The sequence below is a fragment of the Petromyzon marinus genome, chromosome 75, assembly GCF_048934315.1.
Source record: "Petromyzon marinus isolate PM22_M1 ecotype Great Lakes invasive population chromosome 75, UKy_Petmar_22M1.pri1.0, whole genome shotgun sequence".
NCBI classification, from domain to species: Eukaryota; Metazoa; Chordata; class Hyperoartia; order Petromyzontiformes; family Petromyzontidae; genus Petromyzon; species Petromyzon marinus.
The window spans coordinates 6,839,463-6,867,361 of record NC_133741.1 but is presented as its reverse complement, the minus strand read 5'-3'; the positions used below and the strand labels follow the sequence as shown (position 1 = coordinate 6,867,361).

Sequence of the window (27,899 nt, the reverse complement as noted above, 5' to 3'; positions counted from 1 at the left end):
GTACAGCACTAGTGTGTAGTGTATAGTGTGGTGTAGTATACTAGTACAGCACTAGTGTATAGTGTAGTGTAGTATATAGTGTAGTATACTAGTACAGCACTAGTGTAGTGTGTAGTGTAGTATATAGTGTAGTAGTGTAGTATACTAGTACAGCACTAGTGTGTAGTGTAGTGTATAGTGTAGTGTATAGTGTAGTATACTAGTACAGCACTAGTGTATAGTGTAGTGTATAGTGTAGTATACTAGTACAGCAGTAGTGTAGTGTGTAGTGTAGTATACTAGTACAGCACTAGTGTATATTGTAGTAGTGTAGTGTATAGTGTAATGTATAGTGTACTGTGTAGTGTAGTATGCTAGTACAGCAAGTGTGTAGTGTAGTGTACTGTGTAGTGTAGTATATAGGGTAGTGTATAGTGTACTGTGTAGTATACTAGTACAGCACTAGTGTATAGTGTAGTGTATAGTGTACTGTGTAGTGTAGTATACTAGTACAGCACTAGTGTACTGTGTAGTGTAGTATACTAGTACAGCACTAGTGTATAGTGTAGTGTATAGTGTAGTGTACTAGTACAGCACTAGTGTATAGTGTAGTGTATAGTGTAGTGTACTAGTACAGCACTAGTGTATAGTGTAGTGTATAGTGTACTGTGTAGTATACTAGTACAGCACTAGTGTAGTGTATAGTGTAGTATACTAGTACAGCACTAGTGTAGTGTATAGTGTAGTATACTAGTACAGCACTAGTGTATGGTGTAGTGTATAGTGTAGTATACTAGTACAGCACTAGTGTATGGTGTAGTGTATAGTGTAGTATACTAGTACAGCACTAGTGTATGGTGTAGTGTATAGTGTAGTATACTAGTACAGCACTAGTGTATAGTGTAGTGTATAGTGTAGTATACTAGTACAGCACTAGTGTATGGTGTAGTGTATAGTGTAGTATACTAGTACAGCACTAGTGTATAGTGTAGTGTAGTATACTAGTACAGCACTAGTGTATAGTGTAGTGTGTAGTGTAGTATATAGTGTAGTAGTGTAGTATACTAGTACAGCACTAGTGTAGTGTGTAGTGTAGTATACTAGTACAGCACTAGTGTAGTGTGTAGTGTAGTATACTAGTACAGCACTAGTGTAGTGTAGTATATAGTGTAGTGCAGTAGTGTAGTATACTAGTACAGCACTAGTGTAGTGTGTAGTGTAGTATACTAGTACAGCACTAGTGTATAGTGTAGTATACTAGTACAGCACTAGTGTATGGTGTAGTGTATAGTGTAGTATACTAGTACAGCACTAGTGTATAGTGTAGTGTATAGTGTAGTGTAGTATACTAGTACAGCACTAGTGTATAGTGTAGTGTGTAGTGTAGTATATAGTGTAGTAGTGTAGTATACTAGTACAGCACTAGTGTAGTGTGTAGTGTAGTATACTAGTACAGCACTAGTGTAGTGTAGTATATAGTGTAGTAGTGTAGTATACTAGTACAGCACTAGTGTGTAGTGTATAGTGTAGTGTATAGTGTAGTATACTAGTACAGCACTAGTGTGTAGTTTATAGTGTAGTGTATAGTGTAGTATACTAGTACAGCACTAGTGTGTAGTTTATAGTGTAGTGTATAGTGTAGTATACTAGTACAGCACTAGTGTATAGTGTAGTGTATAGTGTAGTATACTAGTACAGCAAGTGTGTAGTGTATAGTGTAGTATACTAGTACAGCACAGCGGTGTGTTGGAGAGCCACAGCACTCTTGGTGACGAATTGGTCACGTTCTGTTCACGTGACGCCCCTCACTAGTTGGCTGTGTCGGGTGGTGGTGGTGGAGGTGGTGATGGTGGAGGTGGTGGAGGTGGTGGTGATGGCGATGGTGGTGGCGGTGGAGGTGGTGGCGGTGGCAGTGGTGGTGGTGGTGGCAGTGGAGGTGGTGGTGGCAGTGGTGGTGATGGTGGCGGTGGTGGCGGTGATGGTGGTGGCAGTGGTGGTGGCGGCGATGGTGGAGGTGGTGGAGGTGATGGCGATGGTGGTGGCGGTGGTGGTGGTTGTGGCGGTGGCAGTGGTGGCAGTGGTGGTGGTGATGGTGGTGATGGTGGAGGTGGTGGAGGTGGTGGTGGTGGTGGCGATGGTGGTGGCGGTGGAGGTGGCGGTGGCGGTGGTGGTGGCGGTGGTGGTGGTGGTGGCGGTGATGGTGGTGGCAGTGGTGGTGGCGGCGATGGTGGAGGTGGTGGAGGAGGTGATGGCGATGGTGGCGATGGCGATGGTGGTGGCGGGTTTTAAACGACGCAGCATTCACACATTCACGTGGTCTCACCCCAAACAAAACCTCTGCGGGTGATATTGGTCGGGAAAGGCTGCTACTTGTCAAACCGACGATGACGATCGCGGTGCTGATGATGCTGATGATGCTGCTGCTGCTCCAAGCGAACGCTTCTCCCGGCCTTGGCGGTCGGTGCAGGGGTCGGTGGTGGCGATGATTTCGGCGGTGATCGATGACGATTTTGGTCGTGGTGGCGGCGATGATTACAGCGGTGAGAATGGAAAGTCGCGCAGTTGAGGACTTGCATCGTGGCACGCGTGTCGTTGAGTCGGTGAGGTGTGGTTGGACGAGTGGGTGAGTGCAGGAATGAGTGGGTAGGTGGTTTGGGTGAGAGGGAGTGGGTTGGTGGGTGAGTGACTGGGTAGGTGAGTGGGTGAGTGACTGGGTAGGTGAGTGGGTGAGTGACTGGGTAGGTGAGTGGGTGAGTGACTGGGTAGGTGAGTGGGTGAGTGAGTGAGTGGGTAGGTGAGTGGGTGAGTGACTGGGTAGGTGAGTGGGTGAGTGACTGGGTAGGTGAGTGAGTGGGTAGGTGAGTGACTGGGTAGGTGAGTGGGTGAGTGACTGGGTAGGTGAGTGGGTGAGTGACTGGGTAGGTGAGTGGGTGAGTGACTGGATAGGTGAGTGAGTGGGTGGGTAGGTGAGTGAGTGGATGAATGAGTGGGTAGGTGGTTGGGTGAGAGTGAGTGGGTTGGTGGGTGAGTGAGTGGGTGGGTGAGTGACTGGGTAGGTGAGTGGGTGAGTGACTGGATAGGTGAGTGAGTGGGTGGGTAGGTGAGTGAGTGGATGAATGAGTGGGTAGGTGGTTGGGTGAGAGTGAGTGGGTTGGTGGGTGAGTGAGTGGGTGGGTGAGTGACTGGGTAGGTGAGTGGGTGGGTCAGTGAGTGGGTGGGTGGGTGAGTAACTGGGTAGATGGGTGAGTGGGTGGGCGAGTAGGTGGGGTGGGTGGTGGTGGGTTTCAACGACACAACATTCACACACTTACGCGATCGAACCCAAGAAAACAACCTCCCCGTCGTGGATGTCTAGCGGACTGACGATGTCGCGAAGAGCCGACGAAGATGAAGAGGCGACGACGGAGTAGGACCCCTGAAACCCCCACGACAGCCCCGAACCCCCACGTTTACCTCTCCCTTTTATCCACCCAGCCTGACCACGCCCCCTGACCACGTCTTTGGCCACGCCCCTGACCACTCCCACCACCACAACGTCTGTAACTCCTCCCCCTGGTTCCAGGTTGCTCCCAGATCGATGCCCCCCTCCCTCCTTGACCTTTGACCCGTGTCGAGCCCAGCCTCCTGGTGGCTTCTATGAGCACCGTTCCATGATGCAGATAAAGCTCGGCATCCCCCTCCCCTCCCCTCCATGGCCAGCAGGTGAGCACCCTGTCACTGCACAGGCGTGGGAAGGTCTCCAGTCTCGACCACAGGTGGCCCGTCGCCAATCGGGATTCGTGGGGAGTGGAGTTGTGAGGCTCCTCACACGACCCCAGCCTCGCAGGTTAAACCCAGGATGGATCGTAGGCAGGCAGGGCCAGCCTGGATGTTTCTAACCGGCGAAGATGTTCCATTAGGGGGGGTCCACGTTTCGCAAGCGTAGAGAGAAGGGAGGGGATGACCGTGGCTGAGAAGACCTGAAGCTTCATGCGGAGCGACAGACCAGGTAGCTTCCACACAGCGTTACGCAACCGATGAAAAGATATTGCCGCTCGACTGATTCGGAGTGAGACCTCTGCTGTTAAACTGGAGCCATTCATAAGCACACTGCCCAGGTATGGGAAACTCTCCACTCTCTCCACAACTGCCCCATCACCGATTGGGAGTTGTGGGGGTGGAGTGTCCAATGGTACAAAATACCCAGGCAGGTGCTTAGTTTTGGTGGGGCTGATGGTAAGGCCCCACCTCTTAGTGGCACGCTCCAGTCTCAGCAGCAGCGTCTCCAACTCCTCCTCTGACTGAGCAGCTATTACCAGATCATCGGCATACATCACGTGGTTGAGCAATAGGGAGCCATCCCTTGACCGCACCCGGGCATCGATCAGCCTCCCGTTGTATCTGTACCAGATGGGAATTCCTTCGGTACAGCCATCGAAGGCTTCACGAACTGCGTGGTCGAAATGGATGTTAAATAATGTGGGAGCCAGAGGACATCCCTGTCGCACCCCACAACCACCACCATCACCACTACCATTACCACTACCATCACCACTACCACCATCATCACCACCATCATCATCACCATCATCACCACCATCATCACCACCATCATCATCACCATCATCACCACCATCATCACCACCACCATTATCACCACCATCATCATCACCACCATCATCATCATCACCATCATCATCACCATCATCATCACCACCACCATCATCATCATCACCACCATCATCATCATCACCACCACCATCATCACCACCATCATCACCATCATCATCACCATCACCACCGTCATTTTATTGGATGAACACAAACGACACTGACTGCCATAACGGAGAGTTACAGAGCCACCATCACCACCACCATCACCACCACCATCACCACCACCACCACGCTGGTGATGGTGATGATAGTGTTGCTGATGATACTGGTAATAATGCTGATGATGATCGTGTTGCTGATGATGTATTGGTGATGATGCTACTGATGATGTTGATGGTGATGATAGTGATGCTGCTGATGGTAGTGATGATACTGCTGCTGCTGATAGTGCTGATGACAGTGATGATGCTGCTGATGATGCTGCTGATTCTCTAGGAATCTTCCTTCTCTTGAAACCTGTGAAGACATTCACATTGGTTAGTACAGAACGATGATGATGATGCTGATGATGATGCTGATGATTCTGCTGCTCATGATGATAGTGATGATGATACTGACGATGCTGATGCTGCTGCTGATGATGCTGATGATTCTGCTGCTCATGATGATAGTGATGATACTGCTGCTGATGCTGCTGCTGCTGATACTGATGATGATGATGCTGATGATCATAGTGATGATTCTGCTGCTCATGATGATAGTGAAGATGCTGCTGATGATGCTGCTGATACTGATGATGCTGCTGATATTGATCATGAGGCTGCTGGTGATACTGATGATGCTGCTGATGCTGATACTGATGATGCTGCTGATGCTGCTGATACTGATGATGCTGCTGCTGATACTGATGATCATGCTGCTGATGATGCTGCTGATACTGATGATGCTGCTGATGATACTGATGATGCTGCTGATGATACTGATGCTGCTGATACTGATGATGCTGCTGATACTGATGATGCTGCTGCTGATACTGATGATGCTGCTGATGCTGCTGATGATACTGATGATGCTGCTGATGCTGCTGATGATGCTGCTGATGCTGCTGATGATGATACTGATGATGCTGCTGATGATGCTGCTGATTGATGCTGCTGATACTGATGATGCTGATGATGCTGCTGATACTGATGATGATGCTGCTGATGCTGCTGCTGATACTGATGATGATGATGCTGCTGATACTGATGATGATACTGCTGCTGATGCTGCTGCTGATACTGATGATGATGATGCTGCTGATACTGATGATGATACTGCTGCTGATGCTGCTGCTGATACTGATGATGATGATGCTGCTGATACTGATGATGATGCTGCTGATGATGCTGCTGATACTGATGATGCTGATGATACTGATGATACTGCTGCTGCTGCTGCTGACCGGCACTTGACGCAGGTGTAGAAGACGGTCTGTCCCTCGTCAGCTGAGCGTGTCTGACGGGTGTGGTACGCCATGGACTCGCCACCACACCGTGGACACCGCCGCTCCACCTACACCGTCACCACGTCACCATGGAAACCACGTTACCAGTTACCATGGAAACCACGTTACCAGTTACCATGGAAACCACGTGACCATCACCACCACCACGTGACCATCACCACCACATTACCATCACCACCACGTGACCATCACCACCACGTTACCATCACCACCACGTGACCATCACCACCACGTGACCATCACCACCACATTACCATCACCACCACGTGACCATCACCACCACGTGACCATCACCACCTCCACGTGACCATCACCACCACGTGACCATCACCACCTCCACGTGACCATCACCACCTCCACGTGACCATCACCACCACGTGACCATCACCACCACGTTACCATCACCACATTACCATCACCACGTTACCATCACCACCTCCACTTGACCATCACCACCACGTGACCATCACCACCACGTTACCATCACCACCACGTGACCATCACCACATTACCATCACCACGTTACCATCACCACCACGTGACCATCACCACCACCACGTGACCATCACCACCTCCACGTGACCATCATCTCCACGTACAGGTGACTGAGTGAGTGTACAGGTGAGTGCGTGAGTGTACAGGTGAGTGGGTGAGTGTACAGATGACTGAGTGAGTGTACAGGTGAGTAGAAGTGAGTGAGTGTACAGGTGAGTGTACAGGTGAGTGTACAGGTGAGTGAGTGTACAGGTGAGTGAGTGTACAGGTGAGTGTACAAGTGAGTGAGTGTACAGGTGAGTGTACAGGTGAGTGAGTGTACAGGTGAGTGTACAGGTGAGTGTACAGGTGAGTGAGTGTACAGGTGAGTGTACAGGTGAGTGTACAAGTGAGTGAGTGTACAGGTGAGTGAGTGTACAGGTGAGTGTACAGGTGAGTGTACAGGTGAGTTTACAGGTGAGTGAGTGTACAGGTGAGTGTACAGGTGAGTGAGTGAGTGTACAGGTGAGTGAGTGTACAGGTGAGTGTACAGGTGAGTGTACAGGTGATTGAGTGTACAGGTGTGTGTACAGGTGAGTGTACAGGTGAGTCTACAGGTGAGTGAGTGTACAGGTGAGTGTACAGGTGAGTGTACAAGTGAGTGTACAAGTGAGTGTACAAGTGAGTGAGTGTACAGGTGAGTGAGTGTACAGGTGAGTGTACAGGTGAGTGTACAGGTGAGTTTACAGGTGAGTGAGTGTACAGGTGAGTGTACAGGTGAGTGAGTGAGTGTACAGGTGAGTGAGTGTACAGGTGAGTGTACAGGTGAGTGTACAGGTGAGTGTACAGGTGATTGAGTGTACAGGTGTGTGTACAGGTGAGTGTACAGGTGAGTGTGTGTATAGGTGAGTGTGTGTACAGGTGAGTGAGTGTACAGGTGAGTGAGTGTACAGGTGAGTGTACAGGTGAGTGAGTGTACAGGTGAGTGTGTGAGTCTACAGGTGAGTGTACAGGTGAGTGAGTGTACAAGTGAGTGTGTACAGGTGTGTGTACAGGTGAGTGTGTGTACAGGTGAGTGTGTGTACAGGTGTGTGTACAGGTGAGTGTACAGGTGAGTGTACAGGTGAGTGTACAGGTGAGTGAGTGAACAGGTGAGTGAGTGTACAGGTGAGTGAGTGTACAGGTGTGTGTACAGGTGAGTGTACAGGTGAGTGTACAGGTGAGTGAGTGTACAGGTGAGTGTACAGGTGAGTGAGTGTAGAGCTGAGTATACAGGTGAGTGTACAGGTGAGTGAGTGTAGAGCTGAGTGTACAGGTGAGTGTACAGGTGAGTGTACAGGTGAGTGAGTGTACAGGTGAGTGTACAGGTGAGTGTACAGGTGAGTGAGTGTAGAGCTGAGTGTACAGGTGAGTGTACAGGTGAGTGAGTGTAGAGCTGAGTGTACAGGTGAGTGAGTCTACAGGTGAGTGTACAGGTGAGTGTACAGGTGAGTGTACAGGTGAGTGAGTCTACAGGTGAGTGAGTGTACAGGTGAGTGTACAGGTGAGTGAGTCTACAGGTGAGTGTACAGGTGAGTGTACAGGTGAGTGAGTGTAGAGCTGAGTGTACAGGTGAGTGTACAGGTGAGTGAGTGTACAGGTGAGTGAGTGTACAGGTGAGTGTACAGGTGAGTGTACAGGTGAGTGAGTGTATAGGTGAGTGAGTGTACAGGTGAGTGTACAGGTGAGTGAGTGTACAGGTGAGTGAGTGTACAGGTGAGTGTACAGGTGAGTGAGTGTACAGGTGAGTGTACAGGTGAGTGTACAGGTGAGTGTACAGGTGAGTGAGTGAGTGTACAGGTGAGTGTACAGGTGAGTGAGTGTACAGGTGAGTGTACAGGTGAGTGTACAGGTGAGTGAGTGTACAGGTGAGTGAGTGTAGAGCTGAGTGTACAGGTGAGTGTACAGGTGAGTGTACAGGTGAGTGAGTGAGTGTACAGGTGAGTGTACAGGTGAGTGAGTGTACAGGTGAGTGTACAGGTGAGTGTACAGGTGAGTGTACAGGTGAGTGAGTGTACAGGTGAGTGAGTGTACAGGTGAGTGTACAGGTGAGTGAGTGTACAGGTGAGTGTACAGGTGAGTGAGTGTACAGGTGAGTGTACAGGTGAGTGTACAGGTGAGTGTACAGGTGAGTGAGTGTACAGGTGAGTGTACAGGTGAGTGAGTGTACAGGTGAGTGTACAGGTGAGTGTACAGGTGAGTGAGTGTACAGGTGAGTGTACAGGTGAGTGTACAGGTGAGTGAGTGTACAGGTGAGTGTACAGGTGAGTGTACAGGTGAGTGTACAGGTGAGTGAGTGTACAGGTGAGTGAGTGTACAGGTGAGTGTCCAGGTGAGTGTACAGGTGAGTGAGTGTACAGGTGAGTGAGTGTACAGGTGAGTGTACAGGTGAGTGTACAGGTGAGTGAGTGTACAGGTGAGTGAGTGTAGAGCTGAGTGTACAGGTGAGTGTACAGGTGAGTGTACAGGTGAGTGAGTGAGTGTACAGGTGAGTGTACAGGTGAGTGAGTGTACAGGTGAGTGTACAGGTGAGTGTACAGGTGAGTGAGTGTACAGGTGAGTGAGTGTACAGGTGAGTGTACAGGTGAGTGAGTGTACAGGTGAGTGTACAGGTGAGTGAGTGTACAGGTGAGTGTACAGGTGAGTGTACAGGTGAGTGTACAGGTGAGTGAGTGTACAGGTGAGTGTACAGGTGAGTGAGTGTACAGGTGAGTGTACAGGTGAGTGTACAGGTGAGTGAGTGTACAGGTGAGTGTACAGGTGAGTGTACAGGTGAGTGAGTGTACAGGTGAGTGTACAGGTGAGTGTACAGGTGAGTGTACAGGTGAGTGAGTGTACAGGTGAGTGAGTGTACAGGTGAGTGTCCAGGTGAGTGAGTGTACAGGTGAGTGAGTGTACAGGTGAGTGTACAGGTGAGTGAGTGTACAGGTGAGTGTACAGGTGAGTGTACAGGTGAGTGAGTGTACAGGTGAGTGAGTGAATGTCCAGGTGAGTGTCCAGGTGAGTGAGTGTACAGGTGAGTGAGTGTACAGGTGAGTGTCCAGGTGAGTGTCCAGGTGAGTGAGTGAGTGTACAGGTGAGTGAGTGAGTGTACAGGTGAGTGAGTGAGTGTACAGGTGAGTGAGTGAGTGTACAGGTGAGTGAGTGAGTGTACAGGTGAGTGAGTGTACAGGTGAGTGTACAGGTGAGTGTACAGGTGAGTGAGTGTACAGGTGAGTGAGTGTACAGGTGAGTGAGTGTACAGGTGAGTGTACAGGTGAGTGTCCAGGTGAGTGAGTGTACAGGTGAGTGTACAGGTGAGTGAGTGTACAGGTGAGTGTACAGGTGAGTGTACAGGTGAGTGTACAGGTGAGTGTACAGGTGAGTGTACAGGTGAGTGTAGTCACCGTGGGTCCCGTAAGCTCCCCTCTGGACTGCACCGCGTCCTCGTCGCCCTGCCCGGCGCCCTCCGGGTTGTTGAACTTCACCACGGAAAGCGTCGCCACCTTCTCCAGAGCTGCCACAGACAAAGGTGCCCCGTGTAGCCTCGTGATCGGGGGGGGGGCAAGTGCAGTGAGAGTCTACAGGTGTGTGTGTGTACAGGTGAGTGTGTGTACAGGTGAGTGTGTGTACAGGTGTGTGTACAGGTGAGTGTACAGGTGAGTGTACAGGTGAGTGAGTGTACAGGTGTGTGTACAGGTGAGTGAGTGTACAGGTGAGTGTGTGTACAGGTGTGTGTACAGGTGAGTGTGTACAGGTGAGTGAGTGTACAGGTGAGTGAGTGAGTGTACAGGTGAGTGTACAGGTGAGTGTACAGGTGAGTGTGTGTACAGGTGTGTGTACAGGTGAGTGAGTGTACAGGTGAGTGAGTGAGTGTACAGGTGAGTGTACAGGTGAGTGTACAGGTGAGTGTACAGGTGAGTGTACAGGTGAGTGAGTGTACAGGTGTGTGTACAGGTGAGTGTGTGTACAGGTGAGTGAGTGTACAGGTGAGTGAGTGTACAGGTGTGTGTACAGGTGAGTGTGTACAGGTGTGTGTACAGGTGTGCGTGTACAGGTGAGTGTGTACAGGTGAGCGAGTGTACAGGTGAATGTACAGGTGTGTGTACAGGTGAGTGTACAGGTGTGTGTACAGGTGAGTGAGTGTACAGGTGAGTGTACAGGTGAGTGTGTACAGGTGTGTGTACAGGTGAGTGAGTGTACAGGTGTGTGTGCAGGTGAGTGTGTGTACAGGTGAGCGTACAGGTGAGCGAGTGTACAGGTGAGTGAGTGAGTGTACAGGTGAGTGAGTGTACAGGTGAGTGTACATGTGAGTGAGTGTACAGGTGAGTGAGTGAGTGTACAGGTGAGCGTACAGGTGAGCGAGTGTACAGGTGAGTGTACAGGTGTGTGTACAGGTGAGTGTACAGGTGAGTGAGTGTACAGGTGAGTGTACAGGTGAGTGTACAGGTGTGTGTACAGGTGAGCGAGTGTACAGGTGAGTGTGTGTACAGGTGAGTGAGTGTATAGGTGAGTGTGTGTATAGGTGAGTGTGTGTACAGGTGAGTATGTGTACAGGTGAGTGTACAGGTGAGTGTACAGGTGAGTGTGTGAGTCTACAGGTGAGTGTACAGGTGAGAGTGTACAGGTGAGTGTGTGTACAGTTGAGTGAATGTACAGTTGAGTGAGTGTACAGGTTAATGTGTGTACAGGTGAGTGTGTGTACAGGTGAGTGAGTGTACAGGTGTGTGTAGAGATGAGTGTGTAGAGGTGAGTGTGTACAGGTGAGTGTGTGTACAGGTGAGTGAGTGTACAGGTGAGTGTGTGTACAGGTGAGTGTGTGTATAGGTGAGTGTGTGTACAGGTGAGTGAGTGTACAGGTGAGTGAGTGTACAGGTGAGTGTACAGGTGGGTGTACAGGTGAGTGTGTGAGTCTACAGGTGAGTGTACAGGTGAGTGAGTGTACAAGTGAGTGTGTACAGGTGAGTGTACAGGTGAGTGTGTGTACAGGTGAGTGTGTGTACAGGTGTGTGTACAGGTGAGTGTACAGGTGAGTGTGTACAGGTGAGTGAGTGTACAGGTGAGTGTACAGGTGAGTGAGTGTACAGGTGAGTGTACAGGTGAGTGAGTGTACAGGTGAGTGTACAGTTGAGTGAGTGAACAGTTGAGTGAGTGTAGAGTTGAGTGAGTGTACAGTTGAGTGAGTGTACAGGTGAATGTGTGTACAGGTGAGTGAGTGTACAGGTGAGTGTGTGTATAGGTGAGTGTGTGTACAGGTGAGTGAGTGTACAGGTGAATGTGTGTACAGGTGAGTGTGTGTACAGGTGAGTGTGTGTACAGGTGAGTGTACAGGTGTGTGTACAGGTGAGTAAGTGTACAGGTGAGTGCACCACTCCATCTCTTCTCCAGCCCGTGCCGTGCCCGTTTAGCCCCCTCTATCCGGCCGAACAAAAGCTGTTGAGGCGTGCGGGCGACGTGGCCCAGCCAACGCAGCCTTGCCTGCCGGAGGAGCTCAGATCTTTCACACTCACCCACTCACTCACTCACCCACCAAATCACTCAATCACTCACTCACCCACCCACCCACTTACTCCACCCACTCACTCACCCACTCACTCCACCCACTCACTCACTCACTCACCCACTCACCCACTCACCCACTCACTCACTCACCCACCCACTTACTCCACCCACTCACTCACTCACCCACCCACTCACTCACTCACCCACTCACTCCACCCACTCACTCACCCATTCACCCACTCACTGAGCCATTCACTCACTCACCCATTCACTCACTCACCCACTCACCCACCCCCTCACCCACCCACCCACTCACCCACTCACCCACCCCCTCACCCACCCACTCACTCACTCACCCACCCACCCACTCACCCACCCACTCACCCACTCACTCACCCACTCACTCACTCACCCACTCACTCACTCACTCACCCACCAAATCACTCAATCACTCACTCACCCACCCACCCACTTACTCCACCCACTCACTCACCCACTCACTCCACCCACTCACTCACTCACTCACCCACTCACCCACTCACCCACTCACTCACTCACCCACCCACTTACTCCACCCACTCACTCACTCACCCACCCACTCACTCACTCATCCACTCACTCCACCCACTCACTCACCCATTCACCCACTCATTGAGCCATTCACTCACTCACCCATTCACTCACTCACCCATTCACTCACTCACGCACTCACTCATTCACTCACTCACCCACCCACCCACTCACTCACTCACCCACCCACCCACTCACTCACCCACTCACCCACCCACTCACTCACCCACTCACTCACTCAGCCATTCACTCACTCACCCATTCCATAACTCACTCACCCATTCCATAACTCACTCACCCATTCACTCACTCACCCACCCACCCACTCACTCACTCACTCACCCACTCACTCACCCACTCACCCACCCACTCACTCACCCACTCATCCACCCACTCACCCACTCACTCACTCAGCCATTCACTCACTCACCCATTCAATAACTCACTAACCCATTAATTAATTCACTCACCCACTCACTCATTCACCCACTCACTCACCCATTCACTCACTCACCCATTAAATAACTCACTAACCCATTCACCCATTAACTCACTCACCCACTCACTCACCCATTCACTCACTTTCCCAGCCATTCACTCACTCACCCATTCACCCACTCACCCATTCAATAACTCACTAACCCATTAATTAATTCACTCACCCACTCACTCATACACCCACTCACTCACTCACCCATTAAATAACTCACCCACCCATTCACTCGCCCACTCACTCACTCACCCACTCACTCACCTACTCACTCACTCGCCCACTCACTCACTCACCCACTCAGGAGGAGCTCACTTATGGGACCTTGCCCAGATCTTTCAAGGATTTGTGAGTTCCTCACACAATCCAGCCTGGTTAAACCCGGGATGGATCGTTGGCAGGCCAGCTTAAATGTTTCTAACTGGCGAAGATGTTCCATTAGAGGGGTCCACGTTTCGCAAGCGTAGAGAAGGGAGGGAATGACCGTGGTCGAGAAGACCCGAAGCTTAGTGCGGAGCGACAGACCAGGTAGCTTCCACACAGCGTTACGCAACCGATGAAAAGATATTGCCGCTCGACTGATTCGGAGTGAGACCTCTGCTGTCAAACCGGAGCCGGTCATAAGCACACTCCCCAGATATGGGAAACTCTCCACTCTCTCCACAACTGCCCCATCACCGATTGGGAGTTGTGGGGGTGGAGTGTCCGATGCTACAAAATACCCAGGCAGGTGCTTAGTTTTGGTGGGGCTGATGGTAAGGCCCCCACCCTCTTAGTGGCAAGCTTCAGGTTGTTATGATGTCATGTAGGGCAGTCTGTGCACAAACGCCACCCTTCCTCAGCAATTCGCTTGGGAGATCATCTCTACCCGGTGCCTTTCCTGGTCTCAGACTCCAGATCGCCTTCAGTACTTCCTCAACGGATGGCACCTCAGCCAGCTACTCACAGGGGGTGACTTCTTCTTCCCACCACTGTCACCACCACCGTCACCAGAACCACCACCTCCACCGCTGTCACCACCACCACCCTCACCACCACCCACCCCCACCTCCTCCAATGTGGAGGGGAAACTCTCCACTCTGTCCACAACTGCCCCATCACCCATGGGCAGTGGTTCTTAACCTGGGTTCGATCGAACCCCAGGGGTTCGGTGAGTCGATCTCAGGGGTTCGGCAGAGCCCCCGCCACGGAGGTCCGGACACACTTGAATTATTGTGTAAATTTGTGATGACACACACGGCCCGCTTGGCCATCACTGGCTGCAGATGATCATGCTACACTGCTTGGCCAATCAGCGCTGCGGGGAATTTAGTGCGTACTCAGTAGTCAACGTGTGACTGTTGTTGTCGTACGTCCTGTGATTTCTTTAATATTTTATCCATACTATGTCGGGCAAAAGAAGAAAGTGGTCGGACGAATATGTACAACATGGATTCTCATGTATCACGGAACGTGATGGGAGTGAGCGTCCTATCTGCATGATTTGCAACGCCAAGTTGAGCAACTCTAGTCTTGCACCGGCAAAACTAAAGGAACACTTCTTGAAGCTGCATGGAGACGGGGAATACAAGAACACAACACTTGCTGAATTCAGGGTGAAGAGAGCCAGATTCGATGAAAGGGCCACTCTGCCTGCTCTTGGATTTGTACCTGTTAACAAACCGATCCTGACAGCATCGTACGAAGTTGCTTACCTGATCGCAAAGCAGGGCAAGCCACACACCATTGGTGAAACACTTGTGAAACCAGCTGCATTAAAGATGGCGAATCTGATACTCGGAACAGCGGCCGAAGGTAAATTATCTCAAATTCCCCTTTCAAATGACACCGTCAGTGACAGAATAGAAGACATGAGTAAAGACATCTTGGCTCAAGTAGTCGCGGATCTGATTTCAAGCCCTGCAAAATTCAGCCTTCAACTCGACGAAACCACAGACGTTTCTGATCTAAGCCAGCTTGCTGTTTTTGTACGCTATGTGAAAGACGACATGATAAAAGAAGAGTTTTTTTTTTATTTTGTAAGCCTCTTACAACAACGAAGGCAGCCGATGTGAAGAAGCTTGTGGATGACTTCTTCAGAGACAACAATCTTTCATGGGATATGGTTTCTGCAGTTTGTACGGACGGAGCTCCAGTCATGCTGGGAAGAAAGTCTGGTTTTGGTGCGCTAGTAAAGGCCGATGCACCACACATCATTGTGACGCATTGTATTCTGCACAGGCATGCGTTGGCAACAAAAACCTTACCTCCAAAAATGACAGAAGTATTAAAAACTGTGGTGGAATGTGTGAACTATGTGCGAAAAAGTGCTCTGAGGCACCGCATCTTCAGTGAGCTGTGTAAAGAAATGGGCTCTGAATTTGAGGTACTTCTGCTCCATTCTAATATTCGGTGGTTATCCCGGGGACAGGTGCTGAATCGTGTTTTTGCCATGCGTGTGGAATTAGCCCTGTTTTTGCAAGAGCACCAACACTGCCATGCAGATTGCTTCAAAAATCCTGAGTTCATTCTCATTTTAGCGTACATGGCTGATATATTCGCAGCTCTCAATCATCTCAATCAGCAGATGCAGGGTGGTGGAGTCAATATCATGGAAGCGGAAGAACACCTGAAGGCTTTTCAAAAAAAGCTACCGTTATGGAAACGACGAAAAGAGAACAATAACTTCGCAAACTTCCCGCTTCTGGACGACTGTGCAAGTAAGATCGAAGATGTGTCTGGAATCGGAGATATTTCTGTATCCACGGAACTGAAGCAAACAATTGCCACGCACTTAGATGAGCTTGCAAAGTCTCTCGACGGATATTTCCCTACAAGAGAGTCATATCCAGCATGGGTGAGACAGCCGTTCACGTTTGCTGTTGAAACAGCAGATGTCAATGATGAATTCCTCGACGAAATCATTGAAATTCAGCAGAGCCAGGTTCAACAGCAACGCTCTCAACGTTTTGGTGTCGACAAATGAACAAGTATCCAGTTATTGCTAAGAAAGCCCTGGATTTTTTTATACCATTTGTTACAACATATCTTTGTGAGCAATCCTTTTCGAGGATGCTGGACATAAAAACGAAGAAAAGGAACAGACTTTGCTGTGAAAATGACATGAGAGTGGCACTTGCCAAGGTGAAGCCACGCATATCTGAACTGATCTCTCAAAGGCAACAGCAGAAGTCACATTGATTTCCAGGTATGTAATTTGTTGTGAGTTTATGCATTGTGTTGGTTTTATTCTTTGAACAAGGTAATGTTCATGCACGGCTCATTTTGTGTACCAGTAAAAAACATATCTATGTCTTGAATTTGAAAAAAATCACATTTTATTTTTCACTAAAGAGGGGTTCGGTGAATGCGCATATGAAACTGGTGGGGTTCGGTACCTCCAACAAGGTTAAGAACCACTGCCCATGGGGCAGTTGTGGGGGTGGAGTGTCTATATGATAAGTTTGTGTATATATCAGAAGTTTGTGTATATCAGAAGTTTGTGTATATATCAGAAGTGTATGTGTGTATGAGAAGATTGTGTATATATGAGTAGTGTGTGTGTGTGTATATATGAATAGTGTATATATATGAGTAGTGTATATATGAATAGTATATGAGTATAATGTGTGTGTATGAGCAGTGTATAACTATATGAGTATAGTGTATATATGAGTTGTATTGTGTGTGTGTATGAGAAGTTTGTGTGTATATGAGTAGTTTGTGTATATTGTGTGTATATGAGAAGTTAGTGTATATATGAGTAGTGTGTGTGTATATATATGAGTATAGTATATATATGAGTAGTGTGTGTATATATGAATAGTATATATATGAGTATAGTGTATATATATGAATAGTATAGAGTATAGTGTATATATGAGTATAGTGTGTATATATATGAATAGACTATAGTATAGTGTGTATATAGTAGTGTGTGTGAGTAGTGTGTGTGTATATATATGAATAGTATTTATATATATGAGTAGTGTATATATGTGAATAGTATAGTATATATGAATAGTATATACGAATAGTATATATATATGAGTATAGTGTATATATATGAATAGTATATAGTATAGTATATATAGTAGTGTGTGTGAGTAGTGTGTGTGTATATATGAATAGTATATATATGAGTATAGTGTGTGTGTATATGTGTGTATATGAGTATAGTGTATATATATGAATAGTATATAGTATAGTGTATATATATATGAATAGTATATATGAGTATAGTGTATATATGAATAGTATATAGTATAGTGTATATAGTAGTGTGTGTGAGTATATATAATAGTAGTGTATATATATGAATAGTGTATATATATGAATAGTGTATAGTATAGTGTGTATATATATGTGTGTGTGAGTAGTGTGTGTATATATGAATAGTATATAGTATAGCGTATATAGTAGTGTGAGTATATATGAATAGTAGTGTATATATATGAATAGTATATAGTATAGTGTATATATATGTGAGTGTGAGTAGTGTGTGTGTGTATATATGAATAGTATATATATGAGTATAGTGTATATATATGAATAGTATAGAGTATAGTGTATATATGAGTATAGTGTGTATATATATATGAATAGACTATAGTATAGTGTGTATATAGTAGTGTGTGTGAGTAGTGTGTGTGTATATATATGAATAGTATTTATATATATGAGTAGTGCATATATGTGAATAGTATAGTATATATGAATAGTATATATATGAATAGTATATATGAGTATAGTGTATATATATGAATAGTATATATATGAGTATAGTGTATATATATGAATAGTATATAGTATAGTATATATAGTAGTGTGTGTGAGTAGTGTGTGTGTATATATGAATAGTATATATATGAGTATAGTGTGTGTGTATATGTGTGTATATGAGTATAGTGTATATATATGAATAGTATATATGAGTATAGTGTATATATGAATAGTATATAGTATAGTGTATATAGTAGTGTGTGTGAGTATATATAATAGTAGTGTATATATATGAATAGTGTATAGTATAGTGTGTATATATATGTGTGTGTGAGTAGTGTGTGTATATATGAATAGTATATAGTATAGTGTATATATAGTAGTGTGAGTATATATGAATAGTAGTGTATATATATGAATAGTATATAGTATAGTGTATATATATGTGTGTGTGAGTAGTGTGTGTGTGTATATATGAATAGTATATATATGAATAGTGTATATAGTAGTGTGTGTGAGTAGTGTGTGTATATAGTATAGTGTATAGTGTATATAGTAGTGTGTGTATATATGAATAGTGTATAGTATAGTGTGTATATATAGCAGTGTGTGTGAGTAGTGTGTGTATATATGTGTGTGTGAGTAGTGTGTGTGTATATATATATGAATAGTATATATATATGAATAGTATATAGTATAGTGTGTATATATATGTGTGTGTGAGTAGTGTGTGTGTATAGTATAGTGTATAGTATAGTGTATATAGTAGTGTGTGTGTATATATGAGTATAGTATATAGTATATATAGCAGTGTGTGTGAGTAGTGTGTGTATATATGAATAGTATATAGTATAGTGTGTATATATAGCAGTGTGTGTGAGTAGTGTGTGTGTGTATTAATAGTATATATATGAGTATAGTGTATATATATGAATAGTATATAGTATAGTGTGTATATATAGCAGTGTGTGTGAGTAGTGTGTGTATATATGAGTAGTATATAGTATAGTGTGTATATATAGTAGTGTGTGTGAGTAGTGTGTGTGTATATATGAATAGTATATAGTATAGTGTGTATATATAGTAGTGTGTGTATATATATGAGTATAGTATAGTGTGTATATATAGCAGTGTGTGTGAGTAGTGTGTGTATATATGAATAGTATATAGTATAGTGTGTATATATAGTAGTGTGTGTATATATATGAGTATAGTATAGTGTGTATATATAGCAGTGTGTGTGAGTAGTGTGTGTATATATAGTAGTGTGTGTATATATATGAGTATAGTATAGTGTGTATATATAGTAGTGTGTGTGAGTAGTGTATATATGAGTATAGTATATAGTATAGTGTGTATATATAGCAGTGTGTGTGAGTAGTGTGTGTATATATGAATAGTATATAGTATAGTGTGTATATATAGTAGTGTGTGTGTATATATGAATAGTATATAGTATAGTGTATGTAGCAGTGTGTGTATATATATGAGTATAGTATAGTGTATATATAGTAGTGTGTGTGAGTAGTGTGTGTGTATATATGAATAATATATAGTATAGTGTGTATATAGTAGTGTGTGTGAGTAGTGTATGTATATATGAATAATATATATGAGTATAGTGTATAGTATAGTGTGTATATATGTGTGTGTGAGTAGTGTATATATGAGTATAGTATATAGTATAGTGTATATATAGTAGTGTGTGTGAGTAGTGTGTGTGTATATGAATAGTATATATATGAGTATAGTGTGTATATATGAATAGTATATATATGAGTATAGTGTATATATAGCAGTGTGTGTGAGTAGTGTGTGTATATATATGAATAGTATATATATGAGTATAGTGTATATATATGAATAGTGTATAGTATATATAGCAGTGTGTGTGAGTAGTGTGTGTATATATATGAATAGTATATATATGAGTATAGTGTGTATATATATGAATAGTGTATAGTATAGTATATATAGCAGTGTGTGTGAGTAGTGTGTGTGTATATATGAATAGTATATATATGAGTATAGTGTGTGTGTATATATGAATAGTGTATAGTATATATATAGCAGTGTGTGTGAGTAGTGTGTGTGTATATTAATAGTATATATATATGAGTATAGTGTGTATATATATGAATAGTGTATAGTGTATATATAGCAGTGTGTGTGAGTAGTGTGTGTATATATGAGTATAGTATATAGTATAGTGTATATAGCAGTGTGTGTGAGTAGTGTGAGTGTATATATGAATAGTATATAGTATAGTGTGTATATATAGTAGTGTGTGTGAGTAGTGTGTGTGTATATGAATAGTATATAGTAGTGTGTGTATATATGAATAGTGTATAGTATAGTGTATATATATAGCAGTGTGTGTGAGTAGTGTGTGTATATATGAATAATATATAGTATATATATAGCAGTGTGTGTGAGTAGTGTGTGTATATATATGAATAGTATATATATGAGTATAGTGTGTATATATGAATAGTGTATAGTATATACATAGCAGTGTGTGTGAGTAGTGTGTGTATATATGAATAGTATATAGTATAGTGTGTATAGCAGTGTGTGTATATATGAATAGTATATAGTGTAGTATATATAGCAGTGTGTGTGAGCAGTGTGTGTGTATATATAGTATAGTGTGTATAGCAGTGTGTGTGAGTAGTGTGTGTGTATATATAGTATAGTGTATATATATGAATAGTATATAGTATAGTGTGTATATATAGTAGTGTGTGTGAGTAGTGTGTGTGTATATATAGTATAGTGTATATATATAGCAGTGTGTGTGTGAGTAGTTTGTGTGTATATATGAATAGTGTATAGTATATACATAGCAGTGTGTGTGGGTAGTGTGTGTATATATGAATAGTATATAGTATAGTGTATATAGTAGTGTGTGTGTATATATAGTATAGTATATAGTATAGTGTATACATAGCAGTGTGTGTGAGTAGTGTGTGTATATATAGTATAGTATATAGTATAGTGTATACATAGCAGTGTGTGTGAGTAGTGTGTGTATATAGTATAGTATATAGTATAGTGTGTATAGCAGTGTGTGTGAGTAGTGTGTGTGTATATATAGTATAGTGTGTATATAGCAGTGTGTGTGAGTAGTGTGTGTGTATATATAGTATAGTGTGTATAGCAGTGTGTGTGAGTAGTGTGTGTGTATATAGTATAGTATATAGTATAGTGTGTATATATAGTAGTGTGTGTGAGTAGTGTGAGTATAGTATATAGTATAGTGTATATATATAGCAGTGTGTGTGAGTAGTGTGTGTGTATATATAGTATAGTGTGTATATAGCAGTGTGTGTGAGTAGTGTGTGTGTATATAGTATAGTATATAGTATAGTGTATATAGTAGTGTGTGTGAGTAGTGTGTGTATATATATAGTATAGTGTGTATAGCAGTGTGTGTGAGTAGTGTGTGTATATATATAGTATAGTGTGTATAGCAGTGTGTGTGAGTAGTTTGTGTATATATGTATAGTATATATAGCAGTGTGTGTGAGTAGTGTGTGTATATAGTATAGTATATAGTATAGTGTGTATATATAGCAGTGTGTGTGAGTAGTGTGTGTGTATATAGTATAGTATATAGTATAGTGTGTATATATAGTAGTGTGTGTGAGTAGTGTGTGTGTATATATAGTATAGTGTATAGTATAGTGTGTATATATAGTAGTGTGTGTGAGTAGTGTGTGTGTATATATAGTATAGTGTATATATATAGCAGTGTGTGTGAGTAGTGTGTGTGTATATGAATAGTATATATATGAGTATAGTGTGTATATATGAATAGTATATATATGAGTATAGTGTATATATAGCAGTGTGTGTGAGTAGTGTGTGTATATATATGAATAGTATATATATGAGTATAGTGTATATATATGAATAGTGTATAGTATATATAGCAGTGTGTGTGAGTAGTGTGTGTATATATATGAATAGTATATATATGAGTATAGTGTGTATATATATGAATAGTGTATAGTATAGTATATATAGCAGTGTGTGTGAGTAGTGTGTGTGTATATATGAATAGTATATATATGAGTATAGTGTGTGTGTATATATGAATAGTGTATAGTATATATATAGCAGTGTGTGTGAGTAGTGTGTGTATATTAATAGTATATATATGAGTATAGTGTGTATATATATGAATAGTGTATAGTGTATATATAGCAGTGTGTGTGAGTAGTGTGTGTGTATATATATGAATAGTATATAGTATAGTGTATATAGCAGTGTGTGTGAGTAGTGTGTGTGTATATATGAATAGTATATAGTATAGTGTGTATATATAGTAGTGTGTGTGAGTAGTGTGTGTGTATATGAATAGTATATAGTAGTGTGTGTATATATGAATAGTGTATAGTATAGTGTATATATATAGCAGTGTGTGTGAGTAGTGTGTGTATATATGAATAATATATAGTATATATATAGCAGTGTGTGTGAGTAGTGTGTGTATATATATGAATAGTATATATATGAGTATAGTGTGTATATATGAATAGTGTATAGTATATACATAGCAGTGTGTGTGAGTAGTGTGTGTATATATGAATAGTATATAGTATAGTGTGTATAGCAGTGTGTGTATATATGAATAGTATATAGTGTAGTATATATAGCAGTGTGTGTGAGCAGTGTGTGTGTATATATAGTATAGTGTGTATAGCAGTGTGTGTGAGTAGTGTGTGTGTATATATAGTATAGTGTATATATATGAATAGTATATAGTATAGTGTGTATATATAGTAGTGTGTGTGAGTAGTGTGTGTGTATATATAGTATAGTGTATATATATAGCAGTGTGTGTGTGAGTAGTTTGTGTGTATATATGAATAGTGTATAGTATATACATAGCAGTGTGTGTGAGTAGTGTGTGTATATATGAATAGTATATAGTATAGTGTATATAGTAGTGTGTGTGTATATATAGTATAGTATATAGTATAGTGTATACATAGCAGTGTGTGTGAGTAGTGTGTGTATATATAGTATAGTATATAGTATAGTGTATACATAGCAGTGTGTGTGAGTAGTGTGTGTATATAGTATAGTATATAGTATAGTGTGTATAGCAGTGTGTGTGAGTAGTGTGTGTGTATATATAGTATAGTGTGTATATAGCAGTGTGTGTGAGTAGTGTGTGTGTATATATAGTATAGTGTGTATAGCAGTGTGTGTGAGTAGTGTGTGTGTATATAGTATAGTATATAGTATAGTGTGTATATATAGTAGTGTGTGTGAGTAGTGTGAGTATAGTATATAGTATAGTGTGTATATATAGCAGTGTGTGTGAGTAGTGTGTGTGTATATATAGTATAGTGTGTATATAGCAGTGTGTGTGAGTAGTGTGTGTGTATATAGTATAGTATATAGTATAGTGTATATAGTAGTGTGTGTGAGTAGTGTGTGTATATATATAGTATAGTGTGTATAGCAGTGTGTGTGAGTAGTGTGTGTATATATATAGTATAGTGTGTATAGCAGTGTGTGTGAGTAGTTTGTGTATATATGTATAGTATATATAGCAGTGTGTGTGAGTAGTGTGTGTATATAGTATAGTATATAGTATAGTGTGTATATATAGCAGTGTGTGTGAGTAGTGTGTGTGTATATAGTATAGTATATAGTATAGTGTGTATATATAGTAGTGTGTGTGAGTAGTGTGTGTGTATATATAGTATAGTGTATAGTATAGTGTGTATATATAGTAGTGTGTGTGAGTAGTGTGTGTGTATATATAGTATAGTGTATATATATAGCAGTGTGTGTGAGTAGTGTGTGTGTATATAGTATAGTATATAGTATAGTGTGTATATATAGTAGTGTGTGTGAGTAGTGTGTGTGTATATATAGTATAGTGTATATATATAGTAGTGTGTGTGAGTAGTGTGTGTGTATATATAGTATAGTGTATATATATAGTAGTGTGTATATAGTAGTGTGTGTGTATATATAGTATAGTGTAGTATATATAGTAGTGTGTATATAGTAGTGTGTGTGTATATATAGTATAGTGTAGTATATATAGTAGTGTGTATATAGTAGTGTGTGTGTATATATAGTATAGTGTAGTATATATAGTAGTGTGTATATAGTAGTGTGTGTGTATATATAGTATAGTGTAGTATATATAGTAGTGTGTATATAGTAGTGTGTGTGTATATATAGTGTGTATAGCAGTGTGTGTGAGTAGTTTGTACCGCTGGCGTTGACGGGCGAGCGACACGTCCGGCAGGCGAGACTGGCACTGGAGACGGGGAGCGGCAGCGCAGAGCCACAGCGGGCACAGAAGTCGGGCTCGCTGTGAAACATCTTCCACACACACACACAGTGTGATACACAGTGATACACACATACAGTGTGTGATACACACACACACAGTGACACACACAGACACACACAGTGATACACACACACACACAGTGATACACACAGTGACACACACAGTGACACACACACACAGTGATACACACAGTGATACACACACACACACACAGTGATACACACACAGTGATACACACACACACACACAGTGATACACACAGTGATACACACACACACACAGACACACACAGTGATACACACAGTGATACACACACACAGTGATACACACACAGTGATACACACACACACAGTGTGACACACACAGTGTGTGATACACACAGTGATACACACACACAGTGTGATACACACACAGTGTGTGATACACACAGTGATACACACACACAGTGTGTGATACACACACACAGTGTGTGATACACACACAGTGATACACACACACAGTGTGTGATACACACACACACAGTGTGTGATACACACACACACAGTGACACACACAGACACATACAGTGACACACACACACAGTGACACACACACACAGTGACACACACACAGTGATACACACAGTGACACACACAGTGATACACACACACAGTGATACACACACAGTGATACACACACACAGTGATACACACACACAGTGATACACACAGTGACACACACACACACACAGTGATACACACACAGTGATACACACACACACACAGTGATACATAGTGATACACAGTGTGATACACACAGTGATACACACAGACACACACAGTGATACACACACAGTGATACACACACACACACAGTGATACATAGTGATACACAGTGTGATACACACAGTGATACACACACACACACACAGTGATACACACACAGTGATACACACACACACAGTGATACATAGTGATACACAGTGTGATACACACAGTGATACACACACACACACACAGTGATACACACACAGTGATACACACACACAGTGACACACACAGTGATACACACAGTGATACAGACACACACACACAGACACAGTGATACACAGTGATACACACACACACAGTGTGATACACACACAGTGATACACACACACACACACAGACACACACAGTGATACACACACACAGTGACACACACACAGTGATACACACACACACAGACACAGTGATACACACAGAGACACATACACACAGTGATACACACACACACACAGACACATAGACACACACACACAGTGATACACACACAGACACAGTGATACACAGTGATATACACACACAGTGACACACACACAGTGATACACACAGTGATACACACACACAGTGATACACACACACAGTGATACACACAGTGATACACACACACAGTGACACACAGTGATACACACACAGTGATACACACAGTGATACACACACACATAGTGATACACACAGTGACACACGCACAGTGATACACACACAGTGATACACACAGTGATACACACACAGTGATACACACAGTGATACACACACACAGTGATACACACAGTGACACACACACACAGTGATACACACACAGTGATATACACACACAGTGATACACACAGTGACACACACACACACACAGTGACACACACACAGTGATACACACACAGTGATACACACAGTGATACACACACAGTGATACACACAGACACACACAGTGATACACACATAGTGATACACACAGTGATACACACAGACACACACAGTGATACACACAGTGATACACACAGTGATACACACAGACACACACAGTGATACACACAGTGACACACACAGTGATACACACAGACACACACAGTGATACACACAGTGACACACACAGTGATACACACACAGTGATACACACACAGTGATACACACACAGTGATACACACAGTGATACACACACACAGTGACACACACAGTGATACACACACAGTGATACACACACAGTGATACACACAGTGATACACACACACAGTGATACACACAGTGATACACACACACACACAGTGATACACACACACACACACAGTGATACACACACACACACACAGTGATACACACACAGTGATACACACACACACACAGACACACACACAGACACACACACACATAGACACACACACACATAGACACACACACATAGACACACACACAGACACACACACACAGATACACACACATAGACACACACACATAGACACACACACATAGATACACATAGACACACACATAGACACACACACAGACACACACACACATAGACACACATACACATACACACACACATAGACACACACACACATAGACACACACACATAGACACACACAGACACATAGACACACACACCCACATAGACACACACACAGACAGACAGACACACACATATAGACACACACACATAGACACACACAGTCACATAGACACACACACAGACAGACACACACATAGACACACACCACCACCCGACCGCCTTTGTCCCCCCACACAAGTACACAGATAAAGGTTCCCCGTGTAGCCTCCAGCATGCTGTATGGGCAAGTGCTGTTAGTAGCAGCAGCAGCGCCTATGAAGGCTACCGGCGCTTTGGCAGGCACAGCGGATGTGTGGTGTGGCCTGACCCACCACCAGCATCACCAGGCCGCCTTTGTCTCCCCCAGTGCTGGTGTAGACTACACCACCACCACCACCACTCACCACAACCCTCACCACCACAACTCACCACCACTCACTACAACCCTCACCACCACCCACCACAACCCTCACCACCACCACTGATCACCACCACCACTCACCACCACCACTCACCACCACCACTCACCACCACAACCCTCACCACCACCACAACCCTCACCACCACCACCACCACAACCCTCACCACCACCACAACCCTCACCACCACCACCACAACCCTCACCACCACCACCACAACCCTCACCACCACCACCACAACCCTCACCACCACCACCACAACCCTCACCACCACCACCACAACCCTCACCACCACCACCACAACCCTCACCACCACCACCACCACAACCCTCACCACCACCACCACAACCCTCACCACCACCACCACCACCCTCACCACCACCACCACAACCCTCACCACCACCACAACCCTCACCACCACCACCACAACCCTCACCACCACCACCACAACCCTCACCACCACTCAACACCACAACCCTCACCACCACCACCACAACCCTCACCACCACCACAACCCTCACCACCACCACAACCCTCACCACCACCACCACCACAACCCTCACCACCACCACAACCCTCACCACCACCACAACCCTCACCACCACCACAACCCTCACCACCACCACAACCCTCACCACCACCACAACCCTCACCACCACAACCCTCACCACCACCACCACAACCCTCACCACCACCACCACAACCCTCACCACCACCACCACCCTCACCACCACCACAACCCTCACCACCACCACCACAACCCTCACCACCACCACCACCACCACCACAACCCTCACCACCACCACCACAACCCTCACCACCACCACCACAACCCTCACCACCACCACAACCCTCACCTCTTCGCCTCGTGTCGCCACGCCAGGGAAATCTGCTTTACGGCAGCATGTGTGGCAAAGTGTCGCAAAACAAAAATACGGGAGGGGGAGAGTAGGACTCCTCCACTTACGAACGCGGTG

The 27,899-nt window shown here is 44.2% G+C and overlaps 1 protein-coding gene across 1 annotated transcript; it reads right to left on the bottom strand.

Annotated features, from left to right (window-relative positions):
• Positions 1-4,745: 4,745 nt before the first annotated feature.
• POLR1H (RNA polymerase I subunit H) lies at positions 4,746-27,881 on the bottom strand. Its single transcript, XM_032980851.2, has 5 exons — positions 27,780-27,881; positions 24,077-24,188; positions 9,979-10,088; positions 6,017-6,126; positions 4,746-5,088 (listed from the first exon to the last, which is right to left on the bottom strand). The coding sequence occupies exons 2-5, from the start codon at positions 24,186-24,188 to the stop codon at positions 5,064-5,066; spliced, it is 357 nt and encodes a 118-aa protein (XP_032836742.1). The 5' UTR covers positions 27,780-27,881; the 3' UTR covers positions 4,746-5,063.
• Between the last annotated feature and the right edge of the window lie 18 nt (positions 27,882-27,899).